We start from the raw sequence: 16,919 nt of genomic DNA, 5'->3' as shown, positions 1-16,919 counted from the left end.
CTGAACTTAAGATGTTAATGCATATGGCTCATCTAAATATATAAAATTAACTTCAGTTTTGGTCAAATATTAATTCTTTCAGATAGTAAATACTAGTGGTACATTTCACTAAATCTGAAAAATAAGATTTGTGATGATATTTGGAAAATTCAGTGCTGGCCTAAAATTTGTTAGGATTCTTTAGAAAGATATTTCATAGTACTACGTTTTAGATATAAAATGGGCATGATAACCTTATCTGGTTGCAATGAAGGTTGCAGCTAGGAATGGATTGAGAAATTAACAGAACTTTTGACAGCAGCTTTATCCTTCAATCTTGTAAAACAAATTGTAAAATGTAAACAAATGCTTTTCCCATACAGAACCCTGCCATTTGCTGAGCATTTTATGCACACCAATTCTAAACCTGCATTCATGATAGCATTTATCTCAATTATTTGCCGTGCCACATATTTCTACGCACTTAATTTCATGCAAAGTGGTGGGCCAAGAATTTCTATGATTATAATACTCAACCAACTGTTTATTCTTGATGATAATTTAGATGTGCCTATCCATTGTGGGAAGAGAAAGACTTTGAGAATAAAAATGCTGATGGTCTGCCTTTTGACTAACATTGGACATTGATTGTAATATTCATGCTTTCATTGCTGCTGGAGGTATTTACCAACCAGAGAAAAGAATGACAAATCTCAAGGAAGAAAACTGGTTTGGGAACGAACCTTACAAGAACCCCAATTAACAATTTTTTGCCGTCGTTTACCAAAAAATTCACTGGCTTGTCTTCATTTCGTCAATAGGTTATGATGAGACTGTTGCATCCGGCCAAACTTGATCCTGAATCATTCAAACCAAGTAGCTAGCATTGGATAAATACGTCTGAATAGAAAGTGATGTATTTGGTCCCAAATTAGAGGGAACATTGCGAAACTGGCTGAATCCACAAAAGGTGTGTTCCTTTTCAGTTACTATTTTTTTCTACTACATTAGACAAGTGATAAAAATAGCTGTCACATTGGCGTTGACCATACATCAACATGTACGATCAGATACCTGGTATTGGAATAACAATTTTAATTTGTGCTTGACAATAGAAGAGCAAGCTCATGCAGGCCTTGTAGGAAAAGCCAAGTAGAAGATTGGTGATGCCTGGGGAATCTAATAGGAATGGACCATAAGGATGCATTGGACGCCGAAGGTTTTACTTGCGGGAATGCATTGGGGCATTGATCGAACAGAAAGAAATTTATTCTCCATCTATCATGGACTTTGTATATATTTATCATACGAGTTTGCATGATTGAATCTATTTTCTCTACTAAAAGAAATGTGAGAACACTACTAAGGCATGGTAGAGTTAATTGCGTAATAATATACAAATACCATGACTGAATGCAGAAGACAATTGTCGAAGATATGTACTGTAGTTAAGGTATCTGAAATGAGTATGCTTTTATAATTGCTGAAGGTTAGAGGTGGAGTGGGTTAAGTTAAATTTTACAAATAGCAATTCTAAGGTACATAAACAGAAAAAATGGGTTGCTTGAAAGAAATAACAAAACACTATGGATGCAAATGTGAAGGAGGAAAGGTGAAACAATGCTAGTAATGATAAATTGTTTGTACGAATTGACTGTAAGAATTTATTACTATATATATATATATATATATATATATATATATATATATATAACTAAATTTATGATTATTGAGATTTATATGCTTAGATTCATGTATATATTAAGTTTAACTATTATATTTATTTTTATATATATAATTTGTTTTAAAATGAATCAAATATCTTTTTTTTTTTTTTACATAAAAAATAATTATTTGATGGTTACGTGATAAATAATTATATATATATATGTATATATATATATATATATATATATATATATATATATAAACCTTGTGTTAACACATGGGTAAATTTACTTTTCTTTACCGATGAAAAAAGCCAATTCACTATGATTATTAACATTTGTTTCATTTTCTCAACTTTTTTTTTAAAATTATATATTTTATTGAATTTTGTTAATCTCTATAATTAAGCATCCATAAATAAATAAAAATTATTAAAAAAATACACATTTATTATATTAAAGTTACAAAAGTACATTAAATATTTTTTTTAAAATAAAATAGTATTATGATTATTTTTATTCTTGACGCTTAAGAGTTGAGATTAATAAAATTGTATTTTTTTTATTGGATTGATCCTTTTTTCTTTTTTTTGTTGAGGATTGATTAAAATATTTTTACGATATAAATCATTTAGAGTTTTTTATTTGAGTTTTCTATAATGCTGAATTGCAAAAATATCGTATTGAGAAAATTACTAACAAAAGTAATACTTAAAAAATAATAAATTTTATCAAAAAATTATGTTGTTTTTCAAATACATGTGAGCTAGTGTGCTTTCCAAGCAATTGAGCTTATGAGGTGAGTTAACAATTTGAGGCCTATATTATGAGTATTAAACTATCATTTTTTTAACAAAGATAACTTCACATTTCAGTTTTACGCATATTGATTATGTGTAAAATAGTAATAACATATTTTAGTTTGTTATGATTCTAGTTAAGTTCTTGATGTGAATTGAATTATGTCCATCCAATGAAAAAATAGTCTCTAAATAACTTAATAGGGGTGACATTGATTTCGGATACATTTAGTTAAGATTTTCTCAGGCACAGCAGTACAAATTGACTTTCCCATAAACATTTTATGGACAACTTTTACCTGCCCCATTGTATTTTAAATGTATTATTTATGTGTATATGCAGAAAAAATTAAAAGTAGGTAAAATATAAAAATAATTATATACAATATTTTGTGCGATATTAATTTTCAGTTATTAAAATAATTTTCAGTTTTTAATCATTTGTCTATTGTTTGATAGGACATTTCAGTTGTACTAAAGTTGACAGGTCTCAGCCTCCTTATTTGGAGAATGTTGATAAATAAATAGGGCAGTGGGAGGATAATGATTTTAATATGTTAGGTCCAGGGTATAAAGATAGCAAATTAATTGGTTGAGGGTTGTAAATTTTGAAGGTGTGAATCAGGGGACTAGGACTAAAATGCCACTTTAGATAAATGATAAACATTGACCGAAAAAATAAAAAAGATATATGATAAATCTGGTACCACGAGGCGTATATAATCTAATTACATAAAGTGCATTGCAATAATCAAGCTATATACAAACCCCAAGTATCATGACCCCAAAAGATATAGTTTTAAATATGTACATAAACACCTTTTAAGTATCAATTGGATCATATTATCTATATCTGGGTGAAAATATGAATTAACAAGCATTCCAAAGCCAGGCATGACATGTATCATGCAAAGTTGAACAGATGCACCTGGTGAAACTCTTGCTATATACCATGATAAACCTGGAGGAATCAAATCAATAATAGCTGTTGAATGTTAGGGATCACAAGCATAAATAGACAGAAACGGTCACAACAAGTCACGTAACAAACTTCAAATTCCATTGGCAGACATGTAAACAAGTGCATGGGGAAATGTTATGAAAACAAACGAAATTATATCAAGCATGTGACTTCCATTATATCAGCACTTCATTTATGCAAGGCTCAAATTATTTCTAACGTCGAGAAACAAAAATACGCGCTGGGGCCTGAATTTAAAATTAAAAAATTTGGAGGAAATTAGATACCTTGATGGACTTGTCAGCATATCCAACATACAGTTTTCCTTGGCTGCATAATATAGCTGTTACAACAGAACTACATGGAATGGATCCAAATGCTTTGACATCCAGTTCAAACTCATCTCCAGATAATTCCTACAATTCAATAAATTTTTAATGAATGTCTATGCTAATTGAATAAATAATAACAATCAAGCCTTTTCCCATTATGTGGGGTCAGCTACAAGAATCAATCAACATGTTCTGTTGTGAATCACGTTTAAAGACAAATCATAACCATTAAAACTTCCTCAATAGTTTCATTTATTCTTTTTCTAGCGCCCTCTGCCTCCAACTAATGGGCTATCCTCTATCTGATCTATTATTCTTAGAGGGGCTTCTCCAGGTCTTCTCCACCCATGCTCAAAACACCTAAGGCAAGATTCTTCCATCTTTTCCACAGTAGGTGCTACTTCAACTTTTTTTACAATGTATTCCTTTCTATTCTTATTTTGTCTAGTATGTCAACTCATCCAACGCAACACACTAATTGAATAAACAATATTAATAAAATATCATAAGTTTCACAAGTTTAAACAATGAGAGGAAACTGACTTCACTAAGTCCATTCCCAAAACAGAGCACAGGATTTTGTATTTCTACCTGTATATTAACATTTTTGTCCCAACCTCCCGTATAAAGGCAATTTCCCTGCATACTCAGAGCAAAAATGGCCCCATTATGCAATGTTTTGGAATTCATGAACACATCGTTTCTCCAGACCTAAACAAACAAATGATAATAGAGATGTTACCCCAGGATGCCAGGAGTTGATTGTCTACAATTAATTAATCTTCAAAAGAGGTAAAATTCTAGAAAAGCAAGAAACCTTTATGCATCCATTCTCATATCCTGCAACAAGAAAGTGCCTATCAACAGTTATAGCCAGGATAGACTTCATCTCTCCCAGCATATCTTCCCCCAGAAATGTCAATGGACTATGATCATTAAGACTCCACAACCGAACTGTACCATCCCAACTACCGCTGTAAAGAACCTCATCACAAATTGCAAGTGTGGAAACTACAGATCTATGGCCAGTCATTGTGCATATCAAAGTTCCATCCTGGGAAAAGGTATAGAAATGCAAAGAATACATTCCCAATGAAGCTTTTGTTTTTGGCAGCAAATGTGTAAACAATGAAAATGACAAACCTTTAATGACCAAGCTTTTATTGTTCTATCTCCACTTCCAGTGTAGAGACACAGATTTCTGGAAACAGCCAAGGAATGGATACCACTGAAGCGCCAATCCTTCTTCTCATACCATTTCCTCAAAGGATCTTGCCTGAGAGGGGTAACAATTCCCCATATAAATATGCCCCCTCCACTGTCACCACTTATGCACAATGGTTCTTCATTGTCTACATAAACTAGAGCCATCACTTTATTCTCATGACCTCTAAATGTGTGTAAGTGAGAAAAGTCCTAAATAAAATTTATATGGAAGAAACTCATCAATAGAATAGCTGAGAAAGGGCTTGCACGATAACAACCACACTATTACCATAGACCTTCCAGCTCTGTCATCATTATAAATCATGCTTTGATGTTGCATAATAATATAGAATTCAAGATGGTAATTTCCACTTATCCATGTAAAACAAAGGATTCAACAATCCTACGTAGCTCAAGGTAGGAAGAGTAAGGCTGCATCTGAATAAAATATGCCTAATGCAATTTGTCTTACAATTCGAATTTTGGAAAATCAATTTCAAGACCTACTTAACAAGATTTTTGGAAAAGCAAGTCTTAATATTTAAAGGAAAGACTGAGAAGCCAGCAAATCACACATGGAAAAAGTGAAAACGTTCCAACCCATTTTCTCTCTCTTCCTCTATTTATTCATCTATTGGCCTTAACATTGGCAAATGCTAACTAGTAACCTTAGAACATCAGTTAAAGAATCAAAAGCGAATTTTTTTTTTAATTAAAAAGTGTTATTATTACAATGATTTCCAATGCACCACTAACATGATTTTTAATAAAAACCTTTTATTTATTGATTCCCTAATCAATTCCCTCAGAGCAACGGTTAAAAAGACCATAAAACATTCATAAGAAGGTATATGCTATATGTTGGAAAATATCAAAGAAAATTTCTAATTCCACTGCACTTAAAGAAAATATAATGATGGCATCCTCATGTCAATGATTATAAATGAAATAATGCTATTTGAAATGCACCCCCAGTAGAAAATTATCATATCATTGTGTTTGAAAAGTTGTTACCTGCAAGGACCATACATGGACAGTTTTATCGAATGACGAGCTAAATAGATATCCGCCTGAAAAACTAAACAAATAATCATTAGAATGAAATATTCTGCATTACATAATCACCATATCTTCTAAGAACAACACAAGAGAAACTCTGGCCATGAATAGGTAAAGCAGCCTTAATGCTGGATATTGATTAAGAGCCAAGCCGATAACTTGCATTAAACCATGCCATACCAAATTGTATATTAGTTTTAAACTATTTTAAAGCAATGCACCGAAGGTAAACTGTGATTAAATCAATTCAAAAGCTTCAGGTTCATCTGGCATTCAAAGCCATAACAAATGTCAAACTGTCAATTATTGAACAACTTATTCATCCCTTGTTTGACAGCCTTAAGCACAATGCCGCCACCACTTCAATAGCAAAATGGAACTATGATTTATTGTATACCCAACATTCAACAAATGGTATCATAAAATATGATTGATAGAGACAGCAATGTTTGAGTATAAACTTAGAATTCATACCCCCGACAGCCAATCCACTGATACAATCAAGATGGCCTCTCAGATCTTTAAGTTCAGTTATTCCCTCAGATAGGCCAGCAACAAAGTCTTCATCAGGTTTGTCTTTGCTGTATTGAACAAAATCTGGTTGAGCACCATCTTCTTTCTCCTGCAACTCATGGTCTCTTGATTTCTTAGAACTTTCCTTAGGCAACTGACATAACTCTCCAAGAACCAAGCAGCAACCTTTCTTGTTTCCACTTAATGTGACCTCCAAGTTGTCCAGAAAATCAAACTCAGGTTTGACTAACATATCCTGAATGCATTTCCTTACATCCACCACATCTGGACGACTTCCTGGATTGATGTTCAAACATTTGCAAAGAGTCTGCCTCAGTGATTGATATTCAGACCGTAGTTTCTCTTCCAAAACAGAACTAACTTTCTCCACCCAACAAATGTAATTAGCTAAGACATCAAAGCCATTCTCTTCATTCATTTCCAAGGTATTCCGAGGCAGCGCATTTCCAATAAGAAGCTGCAGCAGTACACAAGCCAATGACCATACATCTGAGCCATACCCAATTCCATATCTTGAATGCCCACTATCCGGAGTAATAGCCTCCTTGTGCAATAACTTGCACAAGACCTCTGGGCTCATGAAAACCTCATTTTCCACCTTACATATCGCTTCTTCTTTGTCTTCATCCGAAATAGCCTCCACAAACTTCCTCCCCCTTATCAATGCCTCACTCAAATCAACACAAATGCCACCAAGCTCATCCAAAGAGAAACAAGAAAGTCCCAAATATCCAGCAAACAAACCTTCCAAGTTCAAAGCAAGCACAGATTCACATACACCCAAACCAATCATCGCAAAACTAAAAATCCCACCTCTATCCAATTCCGAACCATCCCCATTCACCCCAACAAACCCATTTCTCAATTGATCAAACTTGTCCAAAAGACTACAACGGTGCCTCTCACACACCAAATACAGATTCCCATCCACCCCTTCACTCCACAACCCATAAACGCTACACACCCTACCCTGCCTCACGGAAGCTTCAATAATCAAAGCTAACTCCCCCCTCGCATCCTCGTTCATCCCCTCCAAACACTTGATAACCCACGCAACATAACTAAACTTAAACTTCGAACAATTCCCAGGAGGGAAACAAACAACGGGAACAAGACTCACTCTACGGTTAACTCCGAAGCAAACCCTACCCTTACACGAAGAACTTGAACAAAACTGGCCAAAACCATGCTCGTCGATCAAAACGGCGTCGTGCGGAAGAATCCAATCCTTCCAAGCAGTGTAAAATTCATGGGACCAGAACGGAGAACGATCATAGTCAGCGTTGACCGTTCGTTGATTGGGTTTCCGCGACTGATGAGAAGAAGGGGAGTGTTGGAGACAGAGTCTGAGGAGGTCGATGTTCTTGGGAAGAGAAGAAGGACCTTGTTGTGAAGGATATTTGACGAGTTGAGTACACGCGGGGCACCGAATGGTGTTAGGGTATCGCTGCGGAAGCTCCACGAGACAAGCTTCGCAAACCGAATGCCCACACGATAGAACCCGAGGAACTGCGTCACGGTCGTCATAGGATTGAAGACACACCGGGCACTCCGGCAGCTCCATCGCCGGCGGTGACAAACACAGCCAACAAACCCGTGAAATGAATGGTTTTAAAACGGTGTCGTTCGTTTTGAGAATTTTATTAGACGTATTTGTCCTTGGGTATTTTTATAATTCCTAAATTGCCCTCAGGTATTGATCGTGCGTTTATTAAAACGACGACCGCGTGTTGCTGCTGGAGATCTTAAGTGAAGTGAAACCGCTGCTTCCGATCTGAGGTACGCTCTTTTCTCTGTATTTGTTTACTCCATTGCACAGAGTCTTATTCGCCATTTGTTTCCCGAGAAAATGAGAGATTGAGAGGGAATCTAATTGATCGGATCTTGAATTCCTCCCTGCTCCTGTTCTACTTGTTTGAACAGTGAATTATTGTTTGGATTTGATTAAACTCGGCTTACGTGACTTGGAGTTAGGGTTTCTCGTTAATCGTTTTACAGTTGAGGTCGGTGTGTCCGATTGCCATTGTTGGATTGGATCCGTTGAGCTTTGGTTGATGACTTTTTTTTTTGTTTTTCTCGCACTCCGTTGCTTCAGCTGATTGAAAGCGAAATCTAATGCTTATGTTTCTGTGTTTACGAGGTTGATTAATTACCATTAATTTATCAATGTCTCTTCTGAACGGTGTGGCTGGCTCCTTTGTTTCCTTTTGCTAGAGTGTGGCTGTGCTGCTTCTTTGAAATTTGTTGAGTGCGTGCCGTTCTTGTTTTTGGCGAAGATAAGCTTACCATATAGTTCTGAAAAGATTTTAGCCTTACAAAAAACTGAATAGCATGTCATTAATTAGCCAGTTCTCTTCTTGATTTAAAATTTTTTTAGTATGATAAGAAATTTTTTAGTGGATTATCCTTTTAGCCACTAGAGGTTTGTGGCTCTTGGCTCCATGGCAAGTGTATTTTGTAATTTAGTTTAAGGAATTTTCTCTACCCATGCACTATTTGTGTTTACTAGTCATTGATGTTTGAGGGTGATGGTGCTTTTTTTTCCTGCTGTTTTCACAATTGTCTTTGTGTTTGCTATTGTTGAATTTCAATGAGAAGGCCATGGCGGGGTCTGGGAGTTCCATGATGTATTCCTTTCTTCTATTCACGGTCATTCTCTCGCTCCAAGAAATGTACCGTGGGAAACTAGCATCATCAGAATTATTCACTATACTTGGAGGTTTCATCAGCTCTCTCCTATTTCTTGTGCTCCTAACTGTGAGTTCTGGGTTCATCTCTTGAATGCTTTCTCTGGAATCACAATCAAATACATGAGCATTTTCTCTGTTTTGAAGTTCTAGAAAGTGATAATATTATGTTTCTCCTGAGAAATTAGATCATATACTTGACAGTAGGGAAAAATATCTGTTATAATATTAGAAAATGAACAATATCTATCACTTCCTGAACAGACGTTTTGATACTAGTGTTTGGTTATTTGGACATAGGTTTGTCTCTAGATGGCATCAAAATGTGCACCGCATAATTCTTCCCAGTTGGTAGGAGAAGTGTCGTCTTTGTAAAATGAAGCCAAAAGATTTTTGGAAGGCTGGGAAAATGCCTATTTTATCACTTTGTAGTTCATAGGTTGATGTTCATATGTATTGGTTTCGTGCTCACTCATTGATATAGTCCTACTTTGAGAAATGCCAAGAACCTTTTTTTTTTCATGCTAGTGCTAGATGGACTGTGGTAGCCTATTTTAACAATATATATGTGATTTCTTATTTTTATCTATGTAGTCTTCTTTTAATTATCTTCTACTCATATAATGCATCCATGAATTCCATCAAAGCAAAATCTTTCAAGGTAATTTAAGTTATTTGCATTTTTTCGCAGTTCATTGGAAATTTTCAGGAAACAATTGGTGCAAGAACTGGTTGGGGTGCCGGTAAGTACATGTTGATGATAAATAATATCTTTTTATATTAAAGGAATTTGAAAGCAAGTATAACAAAAATGAGTATTGATTGTAAGTTTCCAGTTTTGTGACATCGAACTTTGAAACATACTACTTTAGGTTAAGGAACATACTTGTTGATGACTTGTAGCATGTTTGGTTTCACGTGATGCAAGTGGATCCACATTTACGTCAACACTATTAGTAGTAACTTCAGCATTAGACCCATGTTTATAGGCTATCTAATGTGTTTTCAAACATACACTTAGTGTACTGTCTTATGTGCATGAGTACTATAAGTTTCCATCAGGTTTTACGTTTGTGTACCAGCATTAGGCCAGTGCAAATATGCATTCCTGTGTCTTACTTTAAAAATAAGTTTACACTCATTGTAAAATGAAGTCCAAGCTTACAATTTTTGTGGAGAGCTTTCTTCATGACAATGTTTTACATATGCAGGCTATATTACTTTATATTTCTTCATGTCTAGTTAGAGAGGCAAAATGATAGATATTAATTTTTTGCATAGAAATAAAGAAGTAAAAGGAAGACAGAATATCAAAGAGGATTACCACCATATTATGAAATTGGGGGTATCCTTTCTCTAAATCAATGAACATATTTTTAAGCTTCACTATTTACTACAACAATTAAGCCTTATCCCACTAGGTGAAGACATATATAGCTAAATATGTAAACTTCACTGTTTAGATGAGATTATTTGCAGGACATATGTAACATAAGAAACTGTATAATTGCTGGATTTTTTCCATAAAATTTATTGAAGCTAATAATTGATGCCGAAACCCTCCCCCCCCCCCCCCCCCCCACCAATCATTATTTAATTTTGTGAGTATATTCCTTGTATTAAGTTTTTTTTTATCTCCCCTAATATTAATCACTCTCAATTTAGCTATATTTGGCATGTTAATGGCAACTTATTTTCCCATTCATAATATATCTTCTTCAATAAGCATAATAGTGACACATGCAGATAAGGAGCTGCGCATTTTATTCTTTAGGTCACTCAGTCTATTTATAAAAAGTTGTGACATATGAAGAACATCTAGGATTTTTGTACTTGAGAATTGCATGAAACATAGGATAAAGCATTCCTCTCTTTCGTTCCTTGTGTTGCCATGTATAATTCATGTATGCCTGAGTAACCAGAATTGTGTTTTATGTTCACAAAACTTCAACACTGAATTTTTATTTTGCAGTCTTAATCGCAGAAGCAGTTGCTCTGATTGCTGCAAGTACTGTCCACCGAGTTTGTATCACTACATGGTATGCTCTCCCCTCAATCCTCCTCCCTCTTATGAATAAATGATAAATATAAATTCATCAAGAAGTTTAGTGTCTTAGGTATTTGAAAGGAGGGGGAATCTGGAGTATCTGAAGATTAGTATTTTAAAGAAGTTTAGTAACTGGAAGTATTGGAAGATTGCATTACATTGTAAAAGAAGGAAAGAACACGTAACTTCATGCGATCAAATGATTTGAGGAAAAAAAGTAATAGACAATCTAAAGCATTTGTAGCTTGAATAGGATTACAGAAATTGGTTTTGGCCGCAATATGTACCTGCAGATTGCAAGGTATCAGGATGTTTCCATTTTGAAGGATACAAATTTTGTTTTAATGAAATAAAAAGGAGCCTTGTTTCAGGATAAATTTGAAATGGCCAGAGGTAGCTAAAGTATGGATATTGTCGCAGTCTGGCTCTGGCTTATATCATATCAAAGGATTGCAACACGATGGCTAACTGCGGATCCTTCATTATTTTATAATCAATCATATATATTGATTTCATATTTCATACGAACCCGTTGTTGATGTTCTAATATTTGTTGCATAACATGCAGTTTCCTGTTCTCGGCTGTGTTGCTGTATGAGGTTAACAAGATCTCTGGGTCAGCGGTTTCAACAAGTGACTCCAGAACTAAAAAGCAAAGTGGAAGAGCTTAATCGTATGCATGCTTATTACTATAAAGGCATCTTTAGAGAATTTTCCCCCGGAGCATTAGTTTTACAACCTAGTATCATTAACTTAAAAGAAGAGTGTTTTATATTTGTCTGAATTTTAATTGTACAATTACAGTGATGTGATTTGAAAGATGTGCATTGAACTAAAAGCCAATCAGTCATTTTTTTCTCACAGGTAGCCTCGTTTGTTTACTTCAAATAGTGAAATGCCAAAATGAGTTGAAGAGGAATCTGAACTTTGATTGATCCAACTTCCGTATATAACGAGTGGTTCTGGCTTTTGTCGCCCGCCAAGTGCATTGGCTTCATTGGCTTAGGGCCTGTCACTGCCAGTCTGTGTAATAGATGTCTTCGTTGTATTACTTTTGGGCTATAGGTTTCGTGTATTTATTACATTTCGCAACACACGAGCGAAAAGAACCAAATGTTTGATGGGGCTTCGGCTAACTTAATTCGAACCAAATTTTCAAGTCCATTTGTTTTCAAGTTAAATAAAATTAATCTAATGAAATAACTTTAAACCATTAGATATAATTGAAGTTATACTTAAATTAATCTCAACTATAAAATTTTGTCTTACTGAGCTGTAGTGAAAAGAATTGATTGAGTATCACCAAACGGATAACAAACAAAATAGTCAATTAAGATGAGGTACGCAAGATAATTCATTGCAGCAGCTGTTATCGATGGCTCCTCAACCTCAGATTCCACCGCTGAAATAGGTGATGTTAAAGATCCCAATCTTCACTTGTGCAAGAGCCAAGCAGAGCCGTCAACGAGTTCAAGACGGTCACGAGGGAATTCATTAGGATGGCATGCAACACGCCTCCAACCAGGATGGCATCAACGACTTCAAGATCTGCCTGCATGACGAAGCCTTCAAGCCAAGAAAAAACACAGCAAAAAACATACTCTCCATTTCAAAAAGATTGTCATTTTCGCCAAAAAAAAATCATATTGACATTTTTAGATTTCAACGAAACATTTTTTCTTTTATTTCTATTCTACCCCCCATAATTAATAAATGTAGAAAATTTATATTTTCAGCAACATTAATTTCATAGGTTAATTTAACAAAATTATTCTGTTAAGATATTTATTACTTTTCTTAATGCTTGTGAAAAAACTTTAGATGCTATTATTTTGAAATGGAGAGTAACTTTGCTTTTTCAGTGATAGTAAAATAAAAATTGAATGAAATAATTAAGAATTAGAAAAATCTAAATAAGATTAAAAGATTAATCATACCAATCAATTTTTTAAAAGATAATCCATAAGTACAGAATCAAATATCAAATACATTAGAAGTTGATTCTCGGAGAAGAAAGGGGTCAATTTTTTCATTTCTAATAAATAATTCTTAACTTTCACTATTTTTAAAATAAAAATAATATATTAGTATAAACTTAATATGTTAATCTTTTATTTATTTATTTTTATAAATATGGTATAAGTCTCTTAATTTAAAAATAAAAAATTCACATTTTCCTTGGGAGAATATTAATCAAAACGCTTAACTACCAAACGTACTTTGAGAGAATTCCTCTTAACAAGAACAGAAAGTGGGTTTTGGGTCCAAAATCCATTGAAACAACTCAGAATCACAAATAACCACAATAGGTTGCCAAACGAGTTTAAATTCCACACTATCACAAAATAGTAATCCTAACGACCGTTTACATACCCGAATTCTCAAAGTAAGATATTGTGGATAAATGACTGTTAACCTTATAGACCTCTTGTTTACCAACCTCTCCTATGTCCCTATCTATGGCATAACAACATAATATTCATCATTTTATACATTGTCTGCACAAGGAAATCCCGCAGTAATATCAGCAGCACCAATCCCGTGCAGCCACAAGACATGACTTAGCCTCAAGATTTATCTTCAAAAAGTGTAAGGACTAAGGTTTTAAAAAACCAGTAGCAAATGCACAAACAAAATTAGTAGTACTACAGCAAGTCATACAGCAATAGCCCTTTGAAGTTCCCTTCCTGTACAAGTGGTAAGAGATGGAAACAGAAAAACAAAGTTAATTAAAGAGTAACTCCAACAGTAGGCAAGTTATTTTGGTTCAAATCGTTCAGTGGTTCTAATTGATCTTTACTTTTACCTTTACCGTTAACCCAAGACTTTCCCACATCTCACAACAAATCCACTTCTAAAGATCCTAAGTGGCTAGGACCATTTTTTCTTTCAACCAACCTTTATCTTAAGGCTTAAATATCACTCGGTATAATATAATTAATTTTGAAGTTGCAATAACAATGTCTAATGATTCTGTTTTTGCAGAAGATTAATACATAAGTATCATGTATGACATTGTTAAATTATGTATAACATAAGCTAGTAAACAAAGTGACATCATGATATACAGACCCCCTTCAAATGAAATTTTAATGGCTGAAAATTTAGGCCAAAAGAAACAACATACTGTTGGAAATCTATGCTTATCATTCAAAGATTTCAATCAATAAAGTAAGTTAAAGAGAAATTTACCAAGGGGAAGTAGAATAGGTGATATCACTGATGTTTGTCAGAGGTTGATAAGCAGTTCCTAGTCGCTAGACACAGAGCCAGTGCGGTAGATTTTTCTGCACTCAAAATAATCTTTTTTTTTTCCACTGCACCAAGAACAAAATCGAAAACAATTTTTTGTTTCCCCCACTCACTTGCAATAGAACTTGTTTAACCATGAAGCATATCTTAACTTACTAGAATTCAAGGGTGAATACACCCTTGCTGTTAGAGATACTCTCACTTTAGAGGAACTTTTCCCTATGACATGTACCATAGCTATATGCATTCTATGCATCATCATGGCATATTCTAAAATCTAAATGGGTAACCTGCAATATAATGTTTGATCAACAAGATATTTAGGAAGGAGGTGGAAGCAGGATATGCATATGGCACTTCAGAGGATTATAACAAAAGAATTGGCAAGTTTTAAAGCAAAAAAAAGGTAACATAAAAATGCAATAACAGAAGTCAATGTGAAAATGAAAGGGAAAGTTTACCAGTTAAATGCCGATTTTCATGTTGCACAATAGACAGGTCCCAAATATATAAAACCGAAGCTACAAAACTGCAACTGTTTTGACAGCAAAATCAGTATTCAAAGATTCACATATCATGTTAGATGTTTGTAGTTGCCATTTGCATTCCACGCTTTTTAATCATATAAAGGCTCCTTGACAAGAAGATTCATTTTTTCATGAAGAAATTTGAGCACATCCTCTCTCCCATCCTTTATAAGCAACTGTCTTAACCTCCCAAAAGTCACACGTGATGGTCGCATTCCCTTCTCCATCATCTCTTCTAACAAAACACAAGCTTTTGCAACGTTGCCATTTTCACACAACCCATTGATAAGAGCTGAAAAGGTGTGCATGCTTGGGACAAACTGTTTTGACTTCATATATCTCCATATTTTCAGAGCCATCTCCAGTTCTTTTCTCTCACAAAACATTTTGATCATCATTGTATAAGTGTCAGCATCCGGTTCACACAACTTGATCATCCGGCGGAAGACTCGGAAAGCTCTATCAGTCTGTCCCTGGCTAATCATACTACTTATGATAACATTGCAGGTCCTTGAATTAGGAGCAATACCATTGCATTCCATCTCTTTTAATACCCGATGCACGTTTTTAAATTTGTTCACTTTACAAAAGGCACCAATCAATGCATTATACACCACAACATCCGCCTTAATTCCCTTCCTTTCCATCTCCAGGAATGTATCAATAGCATCTTCAATCCGGTGTTCCACTCCATAAGTATGAACCAGGACACTATAAATGAAAGACGTTGGCCTGCAATTTCTCGCATCCATTTCCTTCACAACCTCAACAGCTTCATCAACCCTTCCTACTTTGCAAAGAATGTCAACCATTATACCATAAGTAACAACATCAGGATCACATCCCGCGCGAACCATCTCCCTAAAAACCTCTCTTGCCCGGGGAAGATTAGGAGCCTTCCCCCACCCCTCAAGCAAAATACTATAAGTTTTCGAATCCAGCACAAACCGACCCTTCATAGCATCAAAAATCTCTTGAGCCTTCCTCACATTCTTGGACTTGCACAAAGCACTAAGCAGGCCATTAAACGCAGCAAGATTAGGAGACACATCATATTTATCCATAACATTAAACGTGTAAATAGCCTCATCAACCTTGTTAGCCCTAGCATACTTTCGCATCATAATGCAAAAAGTTTCAACATTTAGCATACCCTTTTGCCTCATTGCATTGACAAGGTCCCACATGATCTGGTACTGCCTAATCTTGGCCAAAGATTCAATCATCAAATGGTATGCTTTGATGGGGTGTGAGTAACTTCTCTGCTTCTCAGCCCATTCAAAGAACCGAAATGCTGACATGCCAGCATTTTCAAACCTCCTGAGAACGTTTTCTACTAAATCAGGGGAAACTCTAACCCCAGTTTGATTAAGAGCAGTGTCAAGTGCGAGCGTAGGACAAGACATCATAACCTTGCACACTGTTTCTGTTGCATCTGCAACCTCGTCAACTGGTTCACTTGTGCTGTACATTTTGGCAAACGAGACCCATTTGCGGAATAGAATTTTTCTGCGGTCGCAAAGCTTAATCATTGCGTAGGCTAAGCAAGAGGAACAAATTCAATTAAAGCAGTTGAACTACGTCTGAAATCTGCAAACCCTAACGCTTTGGCGATGGGTCAAGTCTAAAGAAGCGAAAGCTAAAAACCTCCAAATTGATCTTGTAGTATTTCTGTTCAGAGGGTGGTTCTAAATTGGAGAACTTCGTAAATTTTACTGAAAAATATTAGTTACTATCTTGATAATATAAAAATATAATAAATATTATATTGACTTAAATCAATAAAATTGTTTATTAGTATATTAATTCAAGTTTTGATTTAGTTTTTAATTTTTTATTCAAATTAATCTTTTACAAATTCATAATAA

General features: G+C 34.8%; 3 protein-coding genes across 5 annotated transcripts in view; 1 reads left to right on the top strand and 2 right to left on the bottom strand.

Moving 5' to 3' along the window:
- LOC113853019 (protein translocase subunit SECA2, chloroplastic) overlaps positions 1 to 8,129 on the bottom strand; it is a 29,928-nt gene extending 21,799 nt beyond the window's left edge. Inside the window, exons 1-6 of one of the 2 annotated variants that reach the window (XM_027483446.1) lie at positions 6,479 to 8,129; positions 5,960 to 6,015; positions 4,883 to 5,155; positions 4,557 to 4,793; positions 4,331 to 4,450; positions 3,695 to 3,823 (exon numbers count right to left, since the gene is read on the bottom strand). In XM_027483446.1, coding sequence (XP_027339247.1) covers positions 3,695 to 3,823; positions 4,331 to 4,450; positions 4,557 to 4,793; positions 4,883 to 5,155; positions 5,960 to 6,015; positions 6,479 to 8,102 — 2,439 coding nt within the window. In that variant the 5' untranslated portion in view covers positions 8,103 to 8,129. Of the gene's footprint in view, positions 1 to 3,694; positions 3,824 to 4,330; positions 4,451 to 4,556; positions 4,794 to 4,882; positions 5,156 to 5,959; positions 6,054 to 6,465 lie in introns of both variants that reach the window. The other variant, XM_027483447.1, reaches the window with a different exon arrangement.
- Positions 8,097 to 12,208, top strand: LOC113853020 (protein KRTCAP2 homolog). The gene is made up of 6 exons (XM_027483449.1): positions 8,097 to 8,146; positions 8,232 to 8,317; positions 9,137 to 9,295; positions 9,917 to 9,968; positions 11,198 to 11,264; positions 11,841 to 12,208. The coding sequence occupies exons 3-6, from the start codon at positions 9,140 to 9,142 to the stop codon at positions 11,941 to 11,943; spliced, it is 378 nt and encodes a 125-aa protein (XP_027339250.1). The 5' UTR covers positions 8,097 to 8,146; positions 8,232 to 8,317; positions 9,137 to 9,139; the 3' UTR covers positions 11,944 to 12,208.
- A 1,325-nt stretch (positions 12,209 to 13,533) lies between these two features.
- On the bottom strand, positions 13,534 to 16,729 carry LOC113852396 (pentatricopeptide repeat-containing protein At1g77360, mitochondrial). Of its 2 annotated transcripts, none has more exons than XM_027482621.1 (2): positions 14,465 to 16,729; positions 13,534 to 13,959 (listed from the first exon to the last, which is right to left on the bottom strand). In XM_027482621.1, exon 1 carries the CDS (start codon positions 16,581 to 16,583, stop codon positions 15,141 to 15,143), a length of 1,443 nt encoding a protein of 480 aa, XP_027338422.1. In that variant the 5' UTR covers positions 16,584 to 16,729; the 3' UTR covers positions 13,534 to 13,959; positions 14,465 to 15,140. The 2 variants fall into 2 exon arrangements, with proteins under 2 accessions (XP_027338422.1, XP_027338423.1); XM_027482622.1 differs by having other exon boundaries at positions 13,567 to 13,959; positions 14,986 to 16,729.
- Between the last annotated feature and the right edge of the window lie 190 nt (positions 16,730 to 16,919).

Source organism: Abrus precatorius, unplaced genomic scaffold (assembly GCF_003935025.1).
Source record: "Abrus precatorius isolate BTA unplaced genomic scaffold, Abrus_2018 Scaffold10, whole genome shotgun sequence".
Classification (NCBI taxonomy): domain Eukaryota; kingdom Viridiplantae; phylum Streptophyta; class Magnoliopsida; order Fabales; family Fabaceae; genus Abrus; species Abrus precatorius.
This window is presented reverse-complemented; position numbering and strand designations above follow the sequence as displayed.

Excerpts from the sequence above, each read along its gene's own strand:
- LOC113853020 (XM_027483449.1), top strand. The coding sequence starts at position 9,140 with ATGGCGGGGTCTGGGAGTTCCATGATGTATTCCTTTCTTCTATTCACG. Across the intron at positions 9,296-9,916 it reads TATTTCTTGTGCTCCTAACT|TTCATTGGAAATTTTCAGGA; the intron begins GTGAGTTCTGGG and ends ATTTTTTCGCAG. Across the intron at positions 9,969-11,197 it reads AAGAACTGGTTGGGGTGCCG|TCTTAATCGCAGAAGCAGTT; the intron begins GTAAGTACATGT and ends TTTATTTTGCAG.
- LOC113852396 (XM_027482621.1), bottom strand. The coding sequence starts at position 16,583 with ATGATTAAGCTTTGCGACCGCAGAAAAATTCTATTCCGCAAATGGGTC.